This window comes from Pseudonaja textilis, chromosome 1 (assembly GCF_049901715.1).
Source record: "Pseudonaja textilis isolate UNSWEBS1 chromosome 1, rPseTex1.2, whole genome shotgun sequence".
Classification (NCBI taxonomy): domain Eukaryota; kingdom Metazoa; phylum Chordata; class Lepidosauria; order Squamata; family Elapidae; genus Pseudonaja; species Pseudonaja textilis.
The window spans coordinates 225462771-225480196 of NC_141990.1; the positions used below are offsets into that span (position 1 = coordinate 225462771).

Consider the following 17426-nt stretch of genomic DNA (forward strand, 5'->3'; position numbering starts at 1 on the left):
TATTGAGGCACACTGTCCAGCCTATCCATCTGCTGGAACTCTTAGCCATTCTCACTGGGAAAAATTAGGAAAATATTTACATGAAGTTCCCAGAGCTCCCATGGGTATACTTATTTCTTGGAGAGCAATAATGGCTGCTATAACAACTATTTATCCTCCTTCTAGTCTTCCTGAAAATTCTTTTTCTCCTGTTTCTTCTGACTCCCACTCTTCTAATTCAAAAACTTCTAAGCCTCTTGCAGCTCATTTGGAATCAAATTCTTCCCTACCACCTCCTTATTCAGATATTTCTTCCCCTCCTCCTTCTGCTCTTTCTTCTCTTTCTGATTCTCCTATTATGAATCCTATGGGAGGAATCATAACTAATCTTTTGTCATCACCTCTATCTTTAGAAACAGAAGAACCTTCTGCTTATCCTATGACTATCATCCCTGGGGAGGAGGCAATGTTCATAGTAGCATTGAGTTTAAAGTTTTCAAAAATATAAAAGATGCAGCTACAACTTATGGATTGCATTCTCCTTTTACTAGGGAATACTTGATTCTTTGGTTACAGCTAATACAGTTATGTTATTGTATGATTGGAAAATGCTTTTTCTATGCTTATGACTCCAGCACAATATGTTGTGTGGCAATCTGAATATGAAAAAGGTATTGAGGCTGAAATCCGCAGGGGTTTGCCTGCTGGAGTAACTGAAAATCAGTTACTGGGGAAAAGGTCAATTTTCTACTCTAGCACAACAACAAAATTCTCCTCGTCGTAGTTTTGCCATTATTCATATGTGTGCTATGAATGCTTTAAAGCGAGTGGATGATTCAGATTCTCAGTCCATTCAAGCATTTTTAAAAATTATGCAAGAACCTGAAGAACCTTATGCTTCATTCATAAGTCGGCTTCAGACAGCCTTAGATAGACAGATAGATAATCTTGTTGCTAAACAAGAATTACTTATAAAATTGGCTTATTCAAATGCTAATCATGATTGTCAAAAATTCTACAGCCAGTCGCTAATAAGCCAGGAGTGACTTTGGCTGAGTTTTACAACTCTGTAGAATTGTAGGAACGACACTACTCATAAAATGGATATGCTTGCTACTGCAATCACAGCTTCATTACCAAATCCTAATTCTGCTACCACTTCTCCTCCTGATGCTTTTGCTTTAACACGCAATGGCAATTGTTTTAACTGTGGCAAGCCAGGACACTTTAAAAATCAATGTCGTAAGCCAGGGGAGGAGCTGCTTTATGTGGCCAAACCAGAGGTCCACCCTCTTCATCTAAGCCAAAAACTATCTGTCCTCTCTGCAGGAAAGGCTATCATTGGGCTTCAAATTGTTATTCTAATCCTTCTCCTTCACAGCCTTCGGGAAACTAATTGAGGGGTCTTCAGCTAGCCCCGCCACAAAGGCTGAACTAACTGCCACAAAGTTTCCTGTGGTATTGTTAGAGGATCTTGTGTATGATGATCCTGGTGCTGTTTTTACTCTTCCTTTAACTGCAACGCTTTTCAAACCTCTTCCTCCTTCCACACCTGTCTTGCTTATTCCCAATTCTTCTCTTACAATAGAGGGTGTGGTTGCAGCTCCTTACTTATATGATTCTTCTGCTCTTAATAATCTTGCATTGGCTGCAATAGGATCGTTGCTTTTCTTTAAAAAAGGGGACAGTAGTTGCTACACTTATAATTTTGCCTCTTTTTGAACCTCTTTCTTTGTTTGCATTGCAGCAACCTGTTCAAGCTTCAAAACCAACTCTTTCTGTTACACTCAATGGTCGAATTTTTGAAGGTCTGATTGACACCAGAGCAGATGTTTCTGTTAGCCGTTCTAATGAATGGCCCTCTTCTTGGTCTCTCACAGAAGCTTCTTCAGTGCAGGGCGTAGGTGGTGCTCAAGCTGCTAAGGTCAGCTCTCATTGGCTTTCTGCTTCTACTGAGCATTCTACCTTAACTGCTTATCTTAAACCCTATATCCTTCCTCTGCATTGCAATCTTTGGGGACGTGATTTACTTTCTCAATTTCAAGCTTATATTCAGATACCATAGTTTTTCTATCAAAATGTCTATTTCTCCTTTATCTCTTACTCTTAAAACATCTATTCCTGTGTGGGTGGATCAATGGCCTCTCACCAAAGAAAAATTGGAGGCTTTACATCTCCTTGTCCATCAACAGTTAATAGAGGGACATATTGAACCATCCACCAGTCCTTATAACACCCCAGTCTTTGTAATTAAAAGAAATCTGGCAAATACCACCTTCTTAGTGATCTTAGAGCCTTGAATAGGATTATTCAACCTATGGGGCCACTGCAGTGTGGTCTGCCTAATCCTAATTTGATCCCAGCTGGATTTGATCTCATAATAATAGATTTAAAGGACTGTTTCTTTTCTATACCTCTGGCACAAAAGGATAGAATCATCTTTGCATTTACAGTGCCAGAACTCAATAACTCTAAACCCACATCTAGGTATCAATGGAAAGTTCTTCCACAAGGTATGCTTAATTCACCAACTATGTGTCAATATTTTGTCAATGAGGCTCTGCATCCTTATAGATCTCAATTTCCTAATTTTCTTGTATATCATTACATGGATGATATCTTAATTGCAGCTGATGGGCCAAAGGGACGGTACAAAAACTTTTCCGATCCTCTTGACCACATTAGCAAAAGCAGGGTTACATATAGCACCTGAAAAATCCAGTCTCACTACCCAATGCAATATTTAGGTCACAAGGTTTTAGCTTCCTCAGCATCTCCACATATTCCTTCACTCACACTTCCACAGCCAACCACATTGGTTCAATTACAGCAGTACTTGGGAGTTATTAACTGGGCTAGACCATATCTTGCTCTAACCACACAGATGCTATCACCGCTTTTTCAAGCACTAGTAGGATTAAAAATCCTGCAGATAAGGTCTATCTTTCAGCTCAGCATCTAGAAGCTTTAAAGCAAGTAAACACAGCCCTAGCAACTCAATGGGTAAACCGTGCACTTGCAGACACACCACCTTCTCTTGCTATTATTTCCACTCATCAATTACTGACTGCAATAATTGTTCAAGTATCTAATGCAAAAAATCTTCATTTCTTGGAATGGTTACACCTACCACATACTCCAAAAACCTCTATTTTTACTAAAGCAGCACAAATGGCTTTTCTTATACAAAAAGGGCGCAAGAGAACCAAAGCCCTGATGGGAATGGATATTTTTACATTGTATATTCCTTTTAAGATTAGTCAATGGGAACCTCTTTTTCAGACTTCCACAACACTGCAGGATGCATTGGAAGATTGGTGTGGCCATGTCATGCCACCTTCCATCTGATTCACGACTGCAGGTGTTGAAGACAGTTCCTTTTGTTTTACAATCACCTTTTGTCCAACAGCCATTGAAGGAAGGCTTAACTGTCTTTACTGATGGTTCAAAAAATATTGGAGCATGTGCATGGTGTGAAAATGCTCAATGGAACAAACGCTTAACTGCCCCACAGAACTCAGCACAACAAGCTGAGTTAGCTGCTTTTTCTTTGGCCTTGTCTCTTTTTCCACAGGAATCTTTAAATGTAATATCTGATAGCATGTATGTTACTCAGATGGTTGCTCATATTTTCGATGCATATATTTCTCCTGTTACCCCTCCTTCTCTCATGACACTTTTTTACAGCTTCAGACACTGCTGAAAAAGCGAGGAAACCTTTATTTGTAGCTCATATCAGAAGTCATCAGCAATTGCCTGGATTCCTGGCAGAAGGCAATCATATGGCAGATGAGGCTTGTAAAATTATGACCTCCTCTCCTCTTCCACAACAGCTTTCAGCTGGGGAGAGTCATGACTATTTCCATCAAAATAAGAAGGCCTTGGTACAGCAATTTGGGATTACGTATCAAGAAGCCACAGCAATAATTCAACAATGTCCAACATGTAGCTTGCAGGCCAAAGGTATCCCTGAAGGTGTTAATCCTAGGGGTACTCAAGCCTGTGATACATGGCAAATGGATGTAACTCATTATCCTCCCTTTGCTCCCTGGAAATACATTCATGTATCAGTTGATACATATTCAGGGTTTATTATGGCAACATTACAAAGAGGAGAGGCTACTAAAAATGTTATTAATCACTGTATTCGGTCATTCGTAACGTTGGGATGTCCAAAAATTCTCAAAACAGATAATGGTCCTGCTTATGTCAGTTCTCCTTTGCTGAGTTTTGCCATAAGTGGGCCATCACACATAAATTTGGCATACCTTTCAATAGCCAAGGTCAGGCTATTGTGGAAAGGGCAAACCAAACTCTGAAAAATGCCCTTGATCGGCAAACAGGGAATAAAGGCTTAGGCCCCGAACCTCCCAGCGTATAAAACATCTTGAACATTACTCTCTATTCTCTTAACTTTCTTAATCTTACTGGCTCTCCTTCTTCCACAGCGGCTTCTGCCACTTCACCAAGCCAGTAGTTCCCTCTTCCCGTCCTCTTGTTTATTTCAGACAGCTTCCAGATCCTGCATGGAAAGGTCCTGCACAGCTCATCACCTGGGGAAAAGGTTACGCTGCTGTCCAACTTCCTGATCGAGTGCTTTGGGTTCCTGCTCGCTGTGTCAGACCTTACCATGGCAAACCTAACTCTAACTCTAATTTTTCTTCTGATATCAATATTTCCTGTCTTTTCTCAATTCAGGGCATCTCCTGATGCTATTTTTACTTTTCTTGCTGACACTGTTACCTTTATTTTTAAAGATAATCTCCTTTCTGCATGTAATTATGTTTTCCAACACAATGGTAGCTTTCTTTCGCCTACTTCTGACATTACTGTTCACTATTACTATTCTCCTTGTTTAATATTTTTAACTATACATGTTACTCTATCTACTATAGGATCTTATTCTTGCTTAGGATTTTTTCACAATCACACATACTTTAATCACACTGTTCTATTACTTTCCACTCCTTCAGAGCCATCTCCTCCACTATCCTCTGCTTTTCCTACATTGCCATCTCAAGCTAATTCTGAGACAACTTTTCCTGGAGACAAACTGCAATGGCATCTTCGTTGCTGCTTTCCACCCTGTGATGTCACCAAATGCATATTGCATCATTCATCTTCCTGGGTTCCTGTTCACTACAAAACACCTGTCGTGCGAAGATGCCACCCCATCCCTGATGACACTCATTGTAAGACTACAGCTCCCATTCAAGCTCGCCATCTTGGGTACCCTGTCTTCATCGCTGACAACTCCATCTCTAAGCGGTCTGCATCTCGTGCTGTTCCAAGATTTGGCTATCATCGCATTCCTCGAAGCATACAACCTTCTACAAATGAACATCAACCTCAATATTATACCTGGACTATCCTTGATTTTCAAGGAAATATTTTAAACACCACCACTAATTATACTAGATGGCCATGGTTTCCTCAGCTTTTCATGGATTTTGCTGAAATGGGGACAGGAGTAGAAAAATTCGCAGATAAAAATCTACAAGCTGATATATGGGACAAGCAAGGCTCCTGTTCTCCAGCACCTATTCACAACTTTAGACTATATTTTTGTCCTGCTCACAGTACTGGTGCTTCTCGTGCTGCCTGCGGTGGGGTAGTTGACAGATATTGTAAAAAATGGAGTTGTGTATCCACAGGTCATATCTGGTGGGAAGCGCCTACCAAAAATGACTATATTCATATTACCCGTGCTCAAGAACATCTTCCCTGCTCTTCAAGGCCTTGTTGTGGACAGAGACTAAATCCACTCAGAATCACATTTACTGCAAAAGGAAAGACACTTACAAAAAAAACAATGGATGGTTGGGTTTACTTGGGGAGGACGTCAGTGGGATGGTCTAGGAGATGAAGGGAATATTTTTACAATTCGTCTTTCTATATCTATGTCTAATTATGATATTGGTCCCAATCACAATTTGAAATCAAACTTTCTACAAAAACCCAATATTCAGGTGAATCCATTAGTACAATTGGTTAATTCTTCTTACAAATTGCTAGCAACTACACTTAATGATTCATCCAAAACTGATCAATGTTGGCTTTGCTTATCTGAATTGCCACCATTCTATGAAGCAGTAGCTTCCAATGAACCTATTAGTAACTCCACCAGTGACACACAATGCAGATGGAATACTTCCTCCATCACTATCACTGACATAGTAGGTAAGGGATGTTGCCTAGGAAACATACCTGCCAGTCACTCTCAATATTGTCAGAAGGTTTCATCTGGATATCACTGTGATGTATATTTACCAAAAGAAAGATTAGACCTTAACATTGGAGGCTATGGTCCTCTATACACCACCTCCAATGGCAATATCACAGCTTGTCTCAAAGGACAATTCTTTATCCCAGGTAATAATTCTATATGGGCATGCTCCACAGGAGCAACTGCTTGTGTTCATGGTGATGTTCTTATTGCTCAGAAATCCTTTTGCATTCAGGTAACACTGATTCCAAAGATCACAATTTATCCAGGGTCAGAACTTATTAATAAACTTGAACCTCCACAATTTCCCCTTCATAAAAAAAGAGAAGTAATAACAGCTGTAACACTATCTGTATTGTTAGGCCTTGGGGCAGCAGGTGCAGTCACAGGTGCAGCAGCTTTAGCTGTTGGTCATCAACAGTTAGCTACTCTTAGTTTACAAATAGATGAAGATCTCAAACGAATAGAGACTTCAATTACTGCTCTTCAAAATTCTCTCTCATCTCTGGCTGAAGTGACTCTTCAGAACAGAAGAGGTCTGGATTTATTATTTTTAAACAAAGGGGATTATGTGTAGCAATAAAAGAAGAATGTTGTTTTTATGCTGATCATTCAGGAATTGTTAAAGATTCCATGGCTGAATTACGTAAACGATTGAAGGATAGAGAGAATGAAAGACAACAAGGACAGTCATGGTATCAAAGCATGTTTAATTTTTCTCCCTGGTTAACAACACTATTATCAGCCTTAATAGGTCCTCTTGTGTTATTGCTTCTTGCATGTACTATTGGTCCATGTGTAATAGGACATTTACTAAAATTATTGAGGGATCGTTTGAAAACACTTGACAATGAAATTAACAATACTCAAAAAACAGTTAGCTTTCTTACATCCAGCATTGAATCAAAAGATCTGGTCAAAAAACCGCTGTTGGAATGGTACTCTGACCAAGAGTCAGAGGAGAAAATAGACATTAATAACTTCTTTTCTCCCAAAGAAAATTTCTTAACTCGGTCCAGCCACGACTCGGGGGATGAGGACTTCTCCTCGTATGAGCTGGTTCTGCAAGGCATCAACAAACCGAATGGCTTGTTGCCACCTTGTGAGACTACTCTGGAAGAGAAAGAACTCTACCTAGAGTCATGAGCACAAAAAATAAAGAAAAGGAGGAATTGTGACTATTTTACCTTGGCTCTGTCTTGTATTTTTCCACAAGATCTTGCTAAAGAGCACGTATTCAGTTCAGAACATTATAGCAGGAAAGCACTGACAGGAAGGGAGTTAATAAAAGATTAACCGCAGACAAAGAACGTGTATTCAAAGAAGATATGCTTATCTATAGCAGTTACAAAGTAGCAATTACAGAGTTCGTTGCTCATGTCACGTAGTCTGGTCTAAAAGATTAACATTGTATCTCTTTAGCTTCCTGTAAAATTCCTCTCTCACCTCCTCCCTTGAATTAGCACAATAAAAGAGGACAGCTAAAAGCCTGGGGGAGGAAGGAGCAGAAGAAGCAGAGAAGCCCGGACATTTTCCATCTGTTCCAGGCACAGCCAGGGAATCCGATCTCCCCCAGGCTCAAAGTGTTGCCTCATTTTGAAGATCGCTTGTGTTTTGTGTGTTTCATTTTCTTGCGCTTGCTTGGCAATCACTCTTGCGAGAGTCTTGCCTAGCCTCACCCTTGCGAGGGTCCCGCGCTATCTCGCCCTTGCGAGGGCTATTTTCTCACCCTTGCGAGGGTTACTTTATCTCACCCTTGCGAGGGTTATTCTCTGAGAGGAATTCAGCAATCAACCAGTAAGCCGAAACAACAGACCGGTCGCTCAACGCGACAGCTCTCAGTGACTAGCTCAGCTGTTTCAGACCGGTTGCCTCTTCTTTGTGCGATCCCATCCTCGTCGCCAGTGTTATGTAGTCGAAAAGGACACACGAGGCAGACACGGAGCTGAAAACTAACATCTCTTTATTGAAGCATAACAGGTTGCCGCGGCTGCCCTGGCTGGGCTGGCAGCCCGGAGGGCGACAACGAACGCTGGCTCTGCTCGACAGCCGGCTTTTATAGCCGACTGTCAAACGGAGCCAACCAATGGGAGCGGCTGGTGTTCCCGCTCAAACAGCAGACCTGGTTGGGGACTCCAACCAGTTCCAAAGACATAACAGGAACTGTCAGGGACACAACAAAAGCCTTGCAACCTACTGGGGTATGGGAAATTTGTTTTTAATGAATAGAATAGAATAATAAGTTGTTGGTTATTACCTATCGCATAAAATGTCATTCTGAGCTGTGCACAACCGTTGGATGCAATACTGAAGTCGATATAAAAACCAACAGATATAAAAAGATATAAATCTATATTAGTAAATTAAAAAATAAATATACAATCCCTAAGTGAAGGAGAAAAAGAATGACTACCTCAACAAGGGATCATCTAAGTATGTGTGGGTGTGCATGTATATTTCTTACGTTTTTGCGGGTATTTATATGTATGGTATTCAGCTTTGTTTGGGTATTTTCCCACGTCATTATAGTTGTGCTTTTAAAGTTGTAGCAACGTTTCAGCAGAATCTCATCTGCCATCATCAGGCTTCTGTACAGTGTTTGTCTGTGAGTCAGACTTTCACAGCCGTTTCTGTGTTAAATTTGGTGCTAGCCTACTGCTGTGTTAGAATGTTTTTTTTCTTCATCCTGATTGGTTGGGAGTCTTGGTCAGTGTTTATTGGTCTTGGAGTTTGCTGTGTTCTGCTTGATTTGTGTTTCTAATATCTTCTGTCTGTTTTGTAGTGTTTTTTGTCTTGATAGGCTGGCAACATTGTGTTTCCTGTATTGGAGGCTTTTAGTGCAGCTTGGCTCCGAGTAAATGGATGGCTATCATTTATTAGGAAGCTAGGTTTCATCTGGGTGCCTGAAAGACCTGAAAGTATGAATAGAAGAGATGACTCCACCAGACTGTCAATTATCTGGAAGCCTGCACTCTCAAACAAAAAAATCTCCACACCACAAGCCAAGCAAACACCTGGGCACAAACAGACTCCCCCTGATACCTCCAGCTCAAACACATCCCAACCAGGCATCCAGATGAAACCTAGCTTCCTAATAAATGATAGCCCTCCATTTACTCAGAGCCAAGCTGCACTAAAGCCTCCAATACAGGAAACACAATGTTGCCAGCCAATCAAGACAAAAAACACTACAAAACAGACAGAAGATATTAGAAACACCAATCAAGCAGAACACAGCAAACTCCAAGACCAATAAACACAGACCAAGACTCCCAACCAATCTGCATGAAGAAAAAACCATTCTGGCATAGCTTAGGCTAGCACCAAATTTAAAACTGAAACCACTATAAAAGTCTGACTCACAGACGAACACAATACAGAAGCCTCATGATGGCAGATGAGATTCTGCTGAAACGTTGCTACAAATTTAAAAGCACAACTATAATGACGTGGGAAAATAATCGAACAAAGCTGAATACCATATATGTAAGTACCTGCAAAACTTAAGAAAACAAATATATATGTATATATACATGCATTCATACACACACACACACTTATACATATGCATACACACAATATTTGTACTATCGGTTTGCATTTTTGGGGTATTTGGAGACTTTAAGAGATAAAATGGGAGCTGTAAGCCTTTTAAGGGCTTATAGTGTCCATTTGATCCCTGAAACCTCTTTTCAAAAAGGGCCCTCTCACTTGTGCACTTGACATGGTGTACAAAGTCTGATGTGACTCCTGAATTAATGATTGGCAAACACATCTATGATCTAGAGCAGGGGTAGTCAACCTTTTTATACCTACCACCCACTTTTGTATCTCTGTTACTAGTGAAATTTTCTCTAACCGCCCACCAGTCCCACAATAATGGTGATTTATAAAATAGGGGACAAAACCGCTACTGCCCACCATGAAAGCTGGAACACCCAGTAATGGGCGGTAAGGACCAGGTTGACTACCATTGGTCTAGAGCAATGATGACTAACCTTTCCGTCCTCGCGTGCCAAAAGTGCGCATGCACACATGCACATGCACGCACGTATGCCAGCACCCAGAAGACAATGCACGTGGGGGGGCACACTCCCTGTGCATGTACACACGACCCCTCTATATGTATTGCGCATTTATGCGCATGCACACACATCTGCGCATGTCACACACCCCGCACATATGCGGCAGCTACCCGACAATCAGCTGATGGGCGGGCAGGTGTCAGGCGTGCCTGTGTAGTGGACCTGCTCTGGGACGATGGCTCACGTGCCGGCAGAGATGGCTCTGTGTGCCACTTCTGGCATGCGTGCCATAGGTTTGCCATCACGTGTCTAGAGTTATGGTAAAGGAATCCTTCCAGGAATGAAAGACTTTGCATAGACAATTGGTGAAAGATTTAGTCATACAAATTTATATTCTCTTGCAATCTTCTCTATTTCTCCCCCCCTCCCCCTGTTAATTACTTGGCAGCAACATTGGGGAAGTTAACAAGTTGTTAACTCAAATAAAATAAGTCCCCCCCCCTTTTTTCTTTTCTATCTCTTTAGAGATTTGTCTCTGCTCTGGCTCTAAATCACAACTCTATAATTATCTTGTTGATTTAATATTTTAATGCATTTATTCATCACTGTAGTTATCAAAGTCAGAAAAGCTTATAAAGAAAAACTAGGAAACTCATATGAGTAGAAATCCAGTCTTGTTCATCTTGGTATACTGTATTTTCTGGTATCCAGGGCTACAATTTTTCTAGCATTATAGAGCTGTGATGGCAAACCTATGGCACACATGCCCAAAGTGGCACACAGAACCATGTCGCCTGGCATGCAAGGCTTTGTCCTTTCCTCTTTTGGGTTTCTGGCATGCGTGACAATCAGCTGGCCTTTGTGCATGCGGCAGTGCTGGAAACCGAAGAGCTGGTCTTCCATTTTCTGGCATGCACGTGCGCTCTGGCCAGCTAATTGTCGTGTGCGCATGTGCCCTGGAAATTGGAAGTGTGTGCTGGAAGCTGGAAGTTCATTTCCTGGCATGCACATGCCCCCTGGGTAGCTTCTCTTCCGGGTTTCATCCCCAGTGAGTTCACACAGGCATGCACTCCCTTTAGAGCACTTGGTGCCAAAAAGGTTCGCCATCACTGGACTAGGCCATACCACAGTTGGTGTGAAATTGGAGAATATTGTGTGAGGAGTGATGTATACAGTTGTGTAGAAATGCTCTATAACAGTGAGGGTGAACTTTTTTGTTGTGGTATGCTGAAAGCGTGTGTGCGCCAGCACCCACAGTGCAATGCGACTTGCCCCCCCTGCACACGCATGCCCAACACCCTCCAATCACCCCCTTACCTACACTGTGCATGCACGTACCTCCCAGCTGATTTTTTTGCCCTTTTGAGGCCTTTTTCGGCCTTCCAGAGGCTCGAGGGAAGCCTCTGCAGCCTTTGGAGTCCGAAAAATGGGCCCATTTTTCAAATATCGGAAGTGACCAGTAGTGATGAAACAGGCCTGTTTTTCAGCCTCCAAAGGCTGCAGAGGCTTCCCTCGACTCTCTGGGAAGCCGTAAAAGGCCTCAAATGGGCCAAAAACCAGCTGGGAGGTACGCACATGTGCAGTGCAGGTAAGTTTGGCTGGGGCTCACGTGGCCACACAAATGACCCTGCGTGCCACCTGTGGCATGCGTGCCATAGGTTCTCCATCACGGATATATATTATAAACCCGTCTCAGAAAAGGAGGCATCTTCACCTCCTTAAAGGAATTGATGGCATACCCACTCCTTAAGAGGCCTCTCTAAACTCCATAACGGCTAATGGTAATCTTGGACAGAAGTCCTGGAAGGTTGTTGCTGTTATGTAGTTGGAAAGACACAGGAGGCAGACACGGAGCTGAAGGCTAACATCCATTTATTGAAGCATGACAGGTTGCCGCGGCTGCCCTGGCTGGGCAGGCAGCCCGGAGGGCGAGAGCTGCCCTGGCTGGTCAGGCAGCCCAGAGGGCGAGAGATCTGAGCGAGCAAGCAAGCAAGCTGCTGGCTCTGCCCGACAGCCGGCTTTTATAGCCGACTGTCAAACGGAGCCAACCAATGGGAGCGGCTGGTGTTCCCGCTCAAACAGCGGACCTGGTTGGGGACTCCAACCAGTTCCAAAGACATAACGGAAACTGTCAGGGACACAACACCCCTTCCCCCTTAGCTAAGGACATGGCAGACCAGACTGGGAACTGTAGTTGTCAGGGACACAACACCCCTTCCCCCTTAGCTAGGGACATGGCAGACCAGACTGGGGACTGTGGTGAGGCAGGGACACACCCCTTCCCCCTGGCTAGGGATATGGCAGCCCAGGCTGGGGACTGTGGTTAGGCAGGGACACACCCCTTCCCCCTGGCCAGGGACAAGGTAGACCTGCAACTAGACCCCCAGTCCCAGGGAATTCCCAGTTGGGGTAGAGACCTTTGCTGGTAGACCGGGCCCGGCTGAGGAATGTTCAGTGTATCTTGAGTTGATCGGGGTCTTTCGGGGAACGTTCGGCGCTGGCTCGGTAGATCGGGCCCTGCAGGGTACCCTTGGCTTGGTAGACCAGGCCCTCGGGGTTTGACAAGGCAGACCGGGCCGTTCGGTTGGGAGTCCATGCGTTTCGTTGGTAGACCGGCTCTAGGCGTTGGATGAGTAGACCGGAACCTGCAGGGAGCCCTCGTTGCCGGCGCGGTAGATCGGGCCCTGCGGGAACCCTTGCGGGGTAGACCGGAGCCTGCAGGGAACCCTTGGCGGGTTGACCAGGCTCTCGGGGTTTGACAGATAGACCGGGCTCTTTTGGCTGGGGATCGTTGTTGACGGCTGCTGAGTAGATCGGGCGCTCTGGATTTGACAGGTAGACCAGGCCCCGCTGGATGGCTGCTTGGTAGATCGGGCTCGCTGGGCTTGACTGGTAGCTGGCCCGTCTCAGCCTTCAGCAGATAGGTCGGCTCTCAGGGGTAGGCCGGCTCGTCTCTGCCTTTGGCAGATAGATCGGCTCTTTAGGAGGTAGACCGGTTCGTCTCTGCCTTCGGCAGATAGATCGGCTCTTCAGGTGGTAGACCGGCTCGTCTCTGCCTTCAGCAGATAGACCGCCTTTTCAGGAGGTAGACCGGCTCGTCTCTGCCTCCGGCAGATAGGTCGGCTCTGCAGGAGGTAGACCGGCTCGTCTCTGCCTTCAGCAGGTAGATCGGCTCCTTGAGGTTTGACAGGTAGACCGGCTCGTCTCGGCAGCTTTTGGAAATGGCGGCAGTGGCACCTGTGGGCGGTGTTCGTCTCCTCAGTGAGGGAGGCTTCGAACTTCGCACTCTCAGTAGTGCCAGTGGCAGTGCCTGGCGGGGGCGTTTTTCTCCTCAGCAAATGGAGGTTCTGAGCGTCGTGCTCTCGGTAGCGCCAGCGGCAATGCCTGGCGGGGGCGTTTTCTCCTCGGCAATGGAGGCTTTGAGCGTCGTGCTCTCGGTAGCACCAGAGGCAGTGCCTGGCGGGGCGTTTTTTCTCCTCAGCAAATGGAGGTTCTGAGCGTCGTGCTCTCGGTAGCGCCAGCGGCAATGCCTGGCGGGGCGTTTTCTCTCCTCAGCAGATGGAGGTTCTGAGCGTCGTGCTCTCGGCAGCGTCAGCGGTGGTGCCAGTCACCTCAGCAGTTGTGACTTTCGAAAATCACGCTCTGAGAAGAGCGTTTTTTGCGGCTGCGCCTGTCAGGCGGTGTCTGTCTCCCGGGCTGAGGAGGCTTTTGAATTTCGCACTCTTTTGCGAGCGCCGGCGGCTGCGGTTTCAACGCCCGTGACTTCGCTCTCTAGTGATCACAGTTCTTTTGAATTTCGCGTTCTTGTGAGCGCTGGCGGCTGCGGCTTCAGCGCCCGTGGCTTCTCTCTAAGTGACTTCAGCTCAAGCTACAGAGGCTTTTGAATTCGCGCTCCTTGTGAGCGCCGGCGGCTGCGGCTTCAGCGCCCGTGATTTCGCTCTCCGTGACTAGCTCAGCTGATTCAGTCCGGTTGCCTCTCCGTCGTGCTATCCCATCCTCGTCGCCAGTGTTATGTAGTCGGAAAGACACAGGAGGCAGACAAGGAGCTGAAGGCTAACATCCATTTATTGAAGCATGACAGGTTGCCGCGGCTGCCCTGGCTGGGCAGGCAGCCCGGAGGGCGAGAGCTGCCCTGGCTGGACAGGCAGCCCAGAGGGCGAGAGCTGCCCTGGCTGGGCAGGCAGCCCAGAGGGCGAGAGCTGCCCTGGCTGGGCAGGCAGCCCAGAGGGCGAGAGATCTGAGCGAGCGAGCAAGCAAGCTGCTGGCTCTGCCCGACAGCTGGCTTTTATAGCCGACTGTCAAACGGAGCCAACCAATGGGAGCGGCTGGTGTTCCCGCTCAAACAGCGGACCTGGTTGGGGACTCCAACCAGTTCCAAAGACATAACGGAAACTGTCAGGGACACAACAGTTGCCAGCCTAGGGACTATTGGCTAACATGAGGAGTATGGCTCTTGGCCTAAAAAAGAACTGTGGACCCTGCCTTAGATATACCTATGGTCTCACCACATAAAATATAGCTTTCTACACTCATGTCAACATCTCAATCAGTTCTCTGAAGTGAAGGTCTGGCTACATTGAATTTAGTTTTCTGTATACAATAATGAAGTATTCTGCAATAGCATTAATGACTGATACTAAAAATTATGCCCTCTACATATTTACGGATTTGTATTTTGACTACTATTTGAAAATGAAATGTATAGGCAATCTAGTAAGGACCTGTATGCATGTGTGTCTCCTCTGTATGCCCTGATGTTCCCTAGCTACTCATTAGATAATTCCTGGTGTCTCTTAGAAACCCCATTCCCTGATCAGGATCATAGGGAGGCTTTGCAGCAATCATATATTTTTGTCTTTATTACTTAAACTTACACACACACATACACACAAGTTCTGTGTCTCCTCTTGGTCCACAACCACCAGTTAGTTGTATTCAAAGGCAAAGATGTGGCTGAAGGAGGATGAATTGTGCCAAGCTGCATCCCTGAAACGCCCTCTCAGAGAATAGCAGCAGAAGCAGACCTCAGGAGCCATCTCTTGGAAATGTGAGTAGTGAATATGGCTATACTAGAATACATTTTTCCAACCAATAATGGGGACTTTTGGAGCCCGCCAAGACTGGTACAGAAGGATGACTAAGTAAGGAATTATATAGTAGGTTGGATAAAGCTAGTGCCTGTTTTGTTTTAGGTTCTTGTTTCTAGGTCCCGGTGCCAGTTTTATGGCTACCAGGAAAGAACTAATAAGTAATGGTTCACCTGGAAGTTTCGCAATATATTTATTATTTATTTATTAAACCAATTTATATAACCATTTCACAAACAAGTGACTCTGGGTGGCGTTCAACAGAGCTAAAAACAGTGAATGAATACATTCAAAAGTATAAAACCAAAATAGTTTTCAACCAAAATTAAAGCGATAGAGATATAAATTTTGTGATAAGCTGCTGCATACAGGTTAGTTATAATACGACGATACTTGTTCTATGGAAACTCTTAAAGTCTTCTCTGGCCATGTGTAAAGATTACAGAAAGAATGCTTACATAGGGATATCATATATGCACAGTATTTATTCAAGTCATATATTTATAATGACTGAAAATGCAATATGGAAAATGACCCTTCCCCCTTGCATATATACGACTTTGAATGCTGGAGCTTCACTTAAAACCAAATAAATAAGCCTCAGTTTTTGCAAGGGATTTTCAGGAACTGCTTTCATTTTTTTCCCTATAATGTGTCAGCCCTTGGTACAAGATTTATACACATTTGATTAATAAAGAAATAAATTTACTCAGTGTGTTTTGTAGTTGAGGTGATAATTAAATGCATTCAGCTCACTGGTAATAATTCTGTTCATAGTGGGTGTTGTTGTTGTTTAGGAGTGCATTTCTTTCATCCCTTAGAATGGAAAGACAACTTGCAAAACTCAAGTCTCGTTACATTTTATTCAGAATCCTGAATGCGAAGAATGTATCACCCACTATTTTTTCTGTGTCCTACTATTCTAACGATTCTGTGTTGACTCCTAGATGCAGCCTCCACGTGAAAATTGGACATTGGTAACAGAATTTGTCTTGGTAAGCTTCACAGGCGTCCAGGAGGCATGGTTGCCTCTCTTTGCCTTCTTCCTAATCATGTACTTGCTAACCCTGATGGAAAATGGTATCCTGGTCTTAGTGGTAGCAACAGAAAAGTGCTTACACACCCCCATGTACTTTTTTCTCATCCATCTCTCCTTCTTGGACATTTGGTATACCTCTCTCACTGTGCCCAAAATGCTGGCTGGGTTTGGATACCCAGCAGGTCAGAAGATCTCTTACTCTGCCTGCTTGACTCAACTTTACCTCTTCACTTTCTTGGGCAGTACAGAATGCTTCTTGCTGGCAACCATGGCCTATGACCGCTATGTGGCTATTTGTATCCCTCTGCGGTATCATGAGATTGTAGATCGAAACACCTGTCTGGTTCTGGCAATTGGCTCATGGTTAACTGGTTTTCTTACCCCAGTGCTGCCTGTTTATTTCATGTCACAGTTGGTATTTTGTGGTCCCAATGTGATAGATCACTTCTTCTGTGATGCTTCACCACTCCTTATTCTCTCCTGCACTGACATTTCACTGAAGGAATCAGTAGACTTCTTGGTCTCTCTTGTGGTATTGTTGATCTCCTCTTTGGTTATTTTAATATCATATGTTCATATTATCATTACAGTGCTCAGAATTAACTCGTTTGTTGGACGGCAACGAGCCTTTTCAACGTGTACTGCCCACTTAATGGTAGTGGCTGTTTTTTATGGGACACTCTTCTTTATGTATGTCCGTATCAAAGTTACCTCCTCAATCAACCTCAACAAGGTGGTGTCAGTCTTTTATGCAATAGTCACACCTGTCCTTAACCCTCTAATCTACAGTTTAAGGAATACAGAAGTGAAGACTGCTTTATGTAGAATTATTTCCAAGAAAAAACCTCTTGTAATGTGACATCAGCAATAAAATAAGCATTCATATTATTATTAAGGGGTTAGGGAAGGATTAAGGGAAAGCAAGATGAGCTCAGAATGACTAATAATTTCTTTCTTGTTTATTTAATTTCTTGGGGTTATAAACAAAGAATGGAATCAACTGCTTAATTTTAACTGGAGATTTCACCCATTTTTATAGGTGGTGAAATATTTCATAGGATGATCATTTG

General features: G+C 44.0%; 1 protein-coding gene across 1 annotated transcript; it reads left to right on the top strand.

Moving 5' to 3' along the window:
* The first annotated feature begins 16264 nt into the window (after positions 1–16264).
* LOC113448860 (olfactory receptor 6Q1-like) lies at positions 16265–17215 on the top strand. Its single transcript, XM_026719670.2, has one exon. The coding sequence runs from the start codon at positions 16265–16267 to the stop codon at positions 17213–17215; it is 951 nt and encodes a 316-aa protein (XP_026575455.2).
* The last annotated feature ends 211 nt before the right edge of the window (positions 17216–17426 follow it).

What these genes read in the sequence shown, in the direction of transcription:
- LOC113448860 (XM_026719670.2), top strand. Translation starts at nt 16,265, where the DNA reads ATGCAGCCTCCACGTGAAAATTGGACATTGGTAACAGAATTTGTCTTG.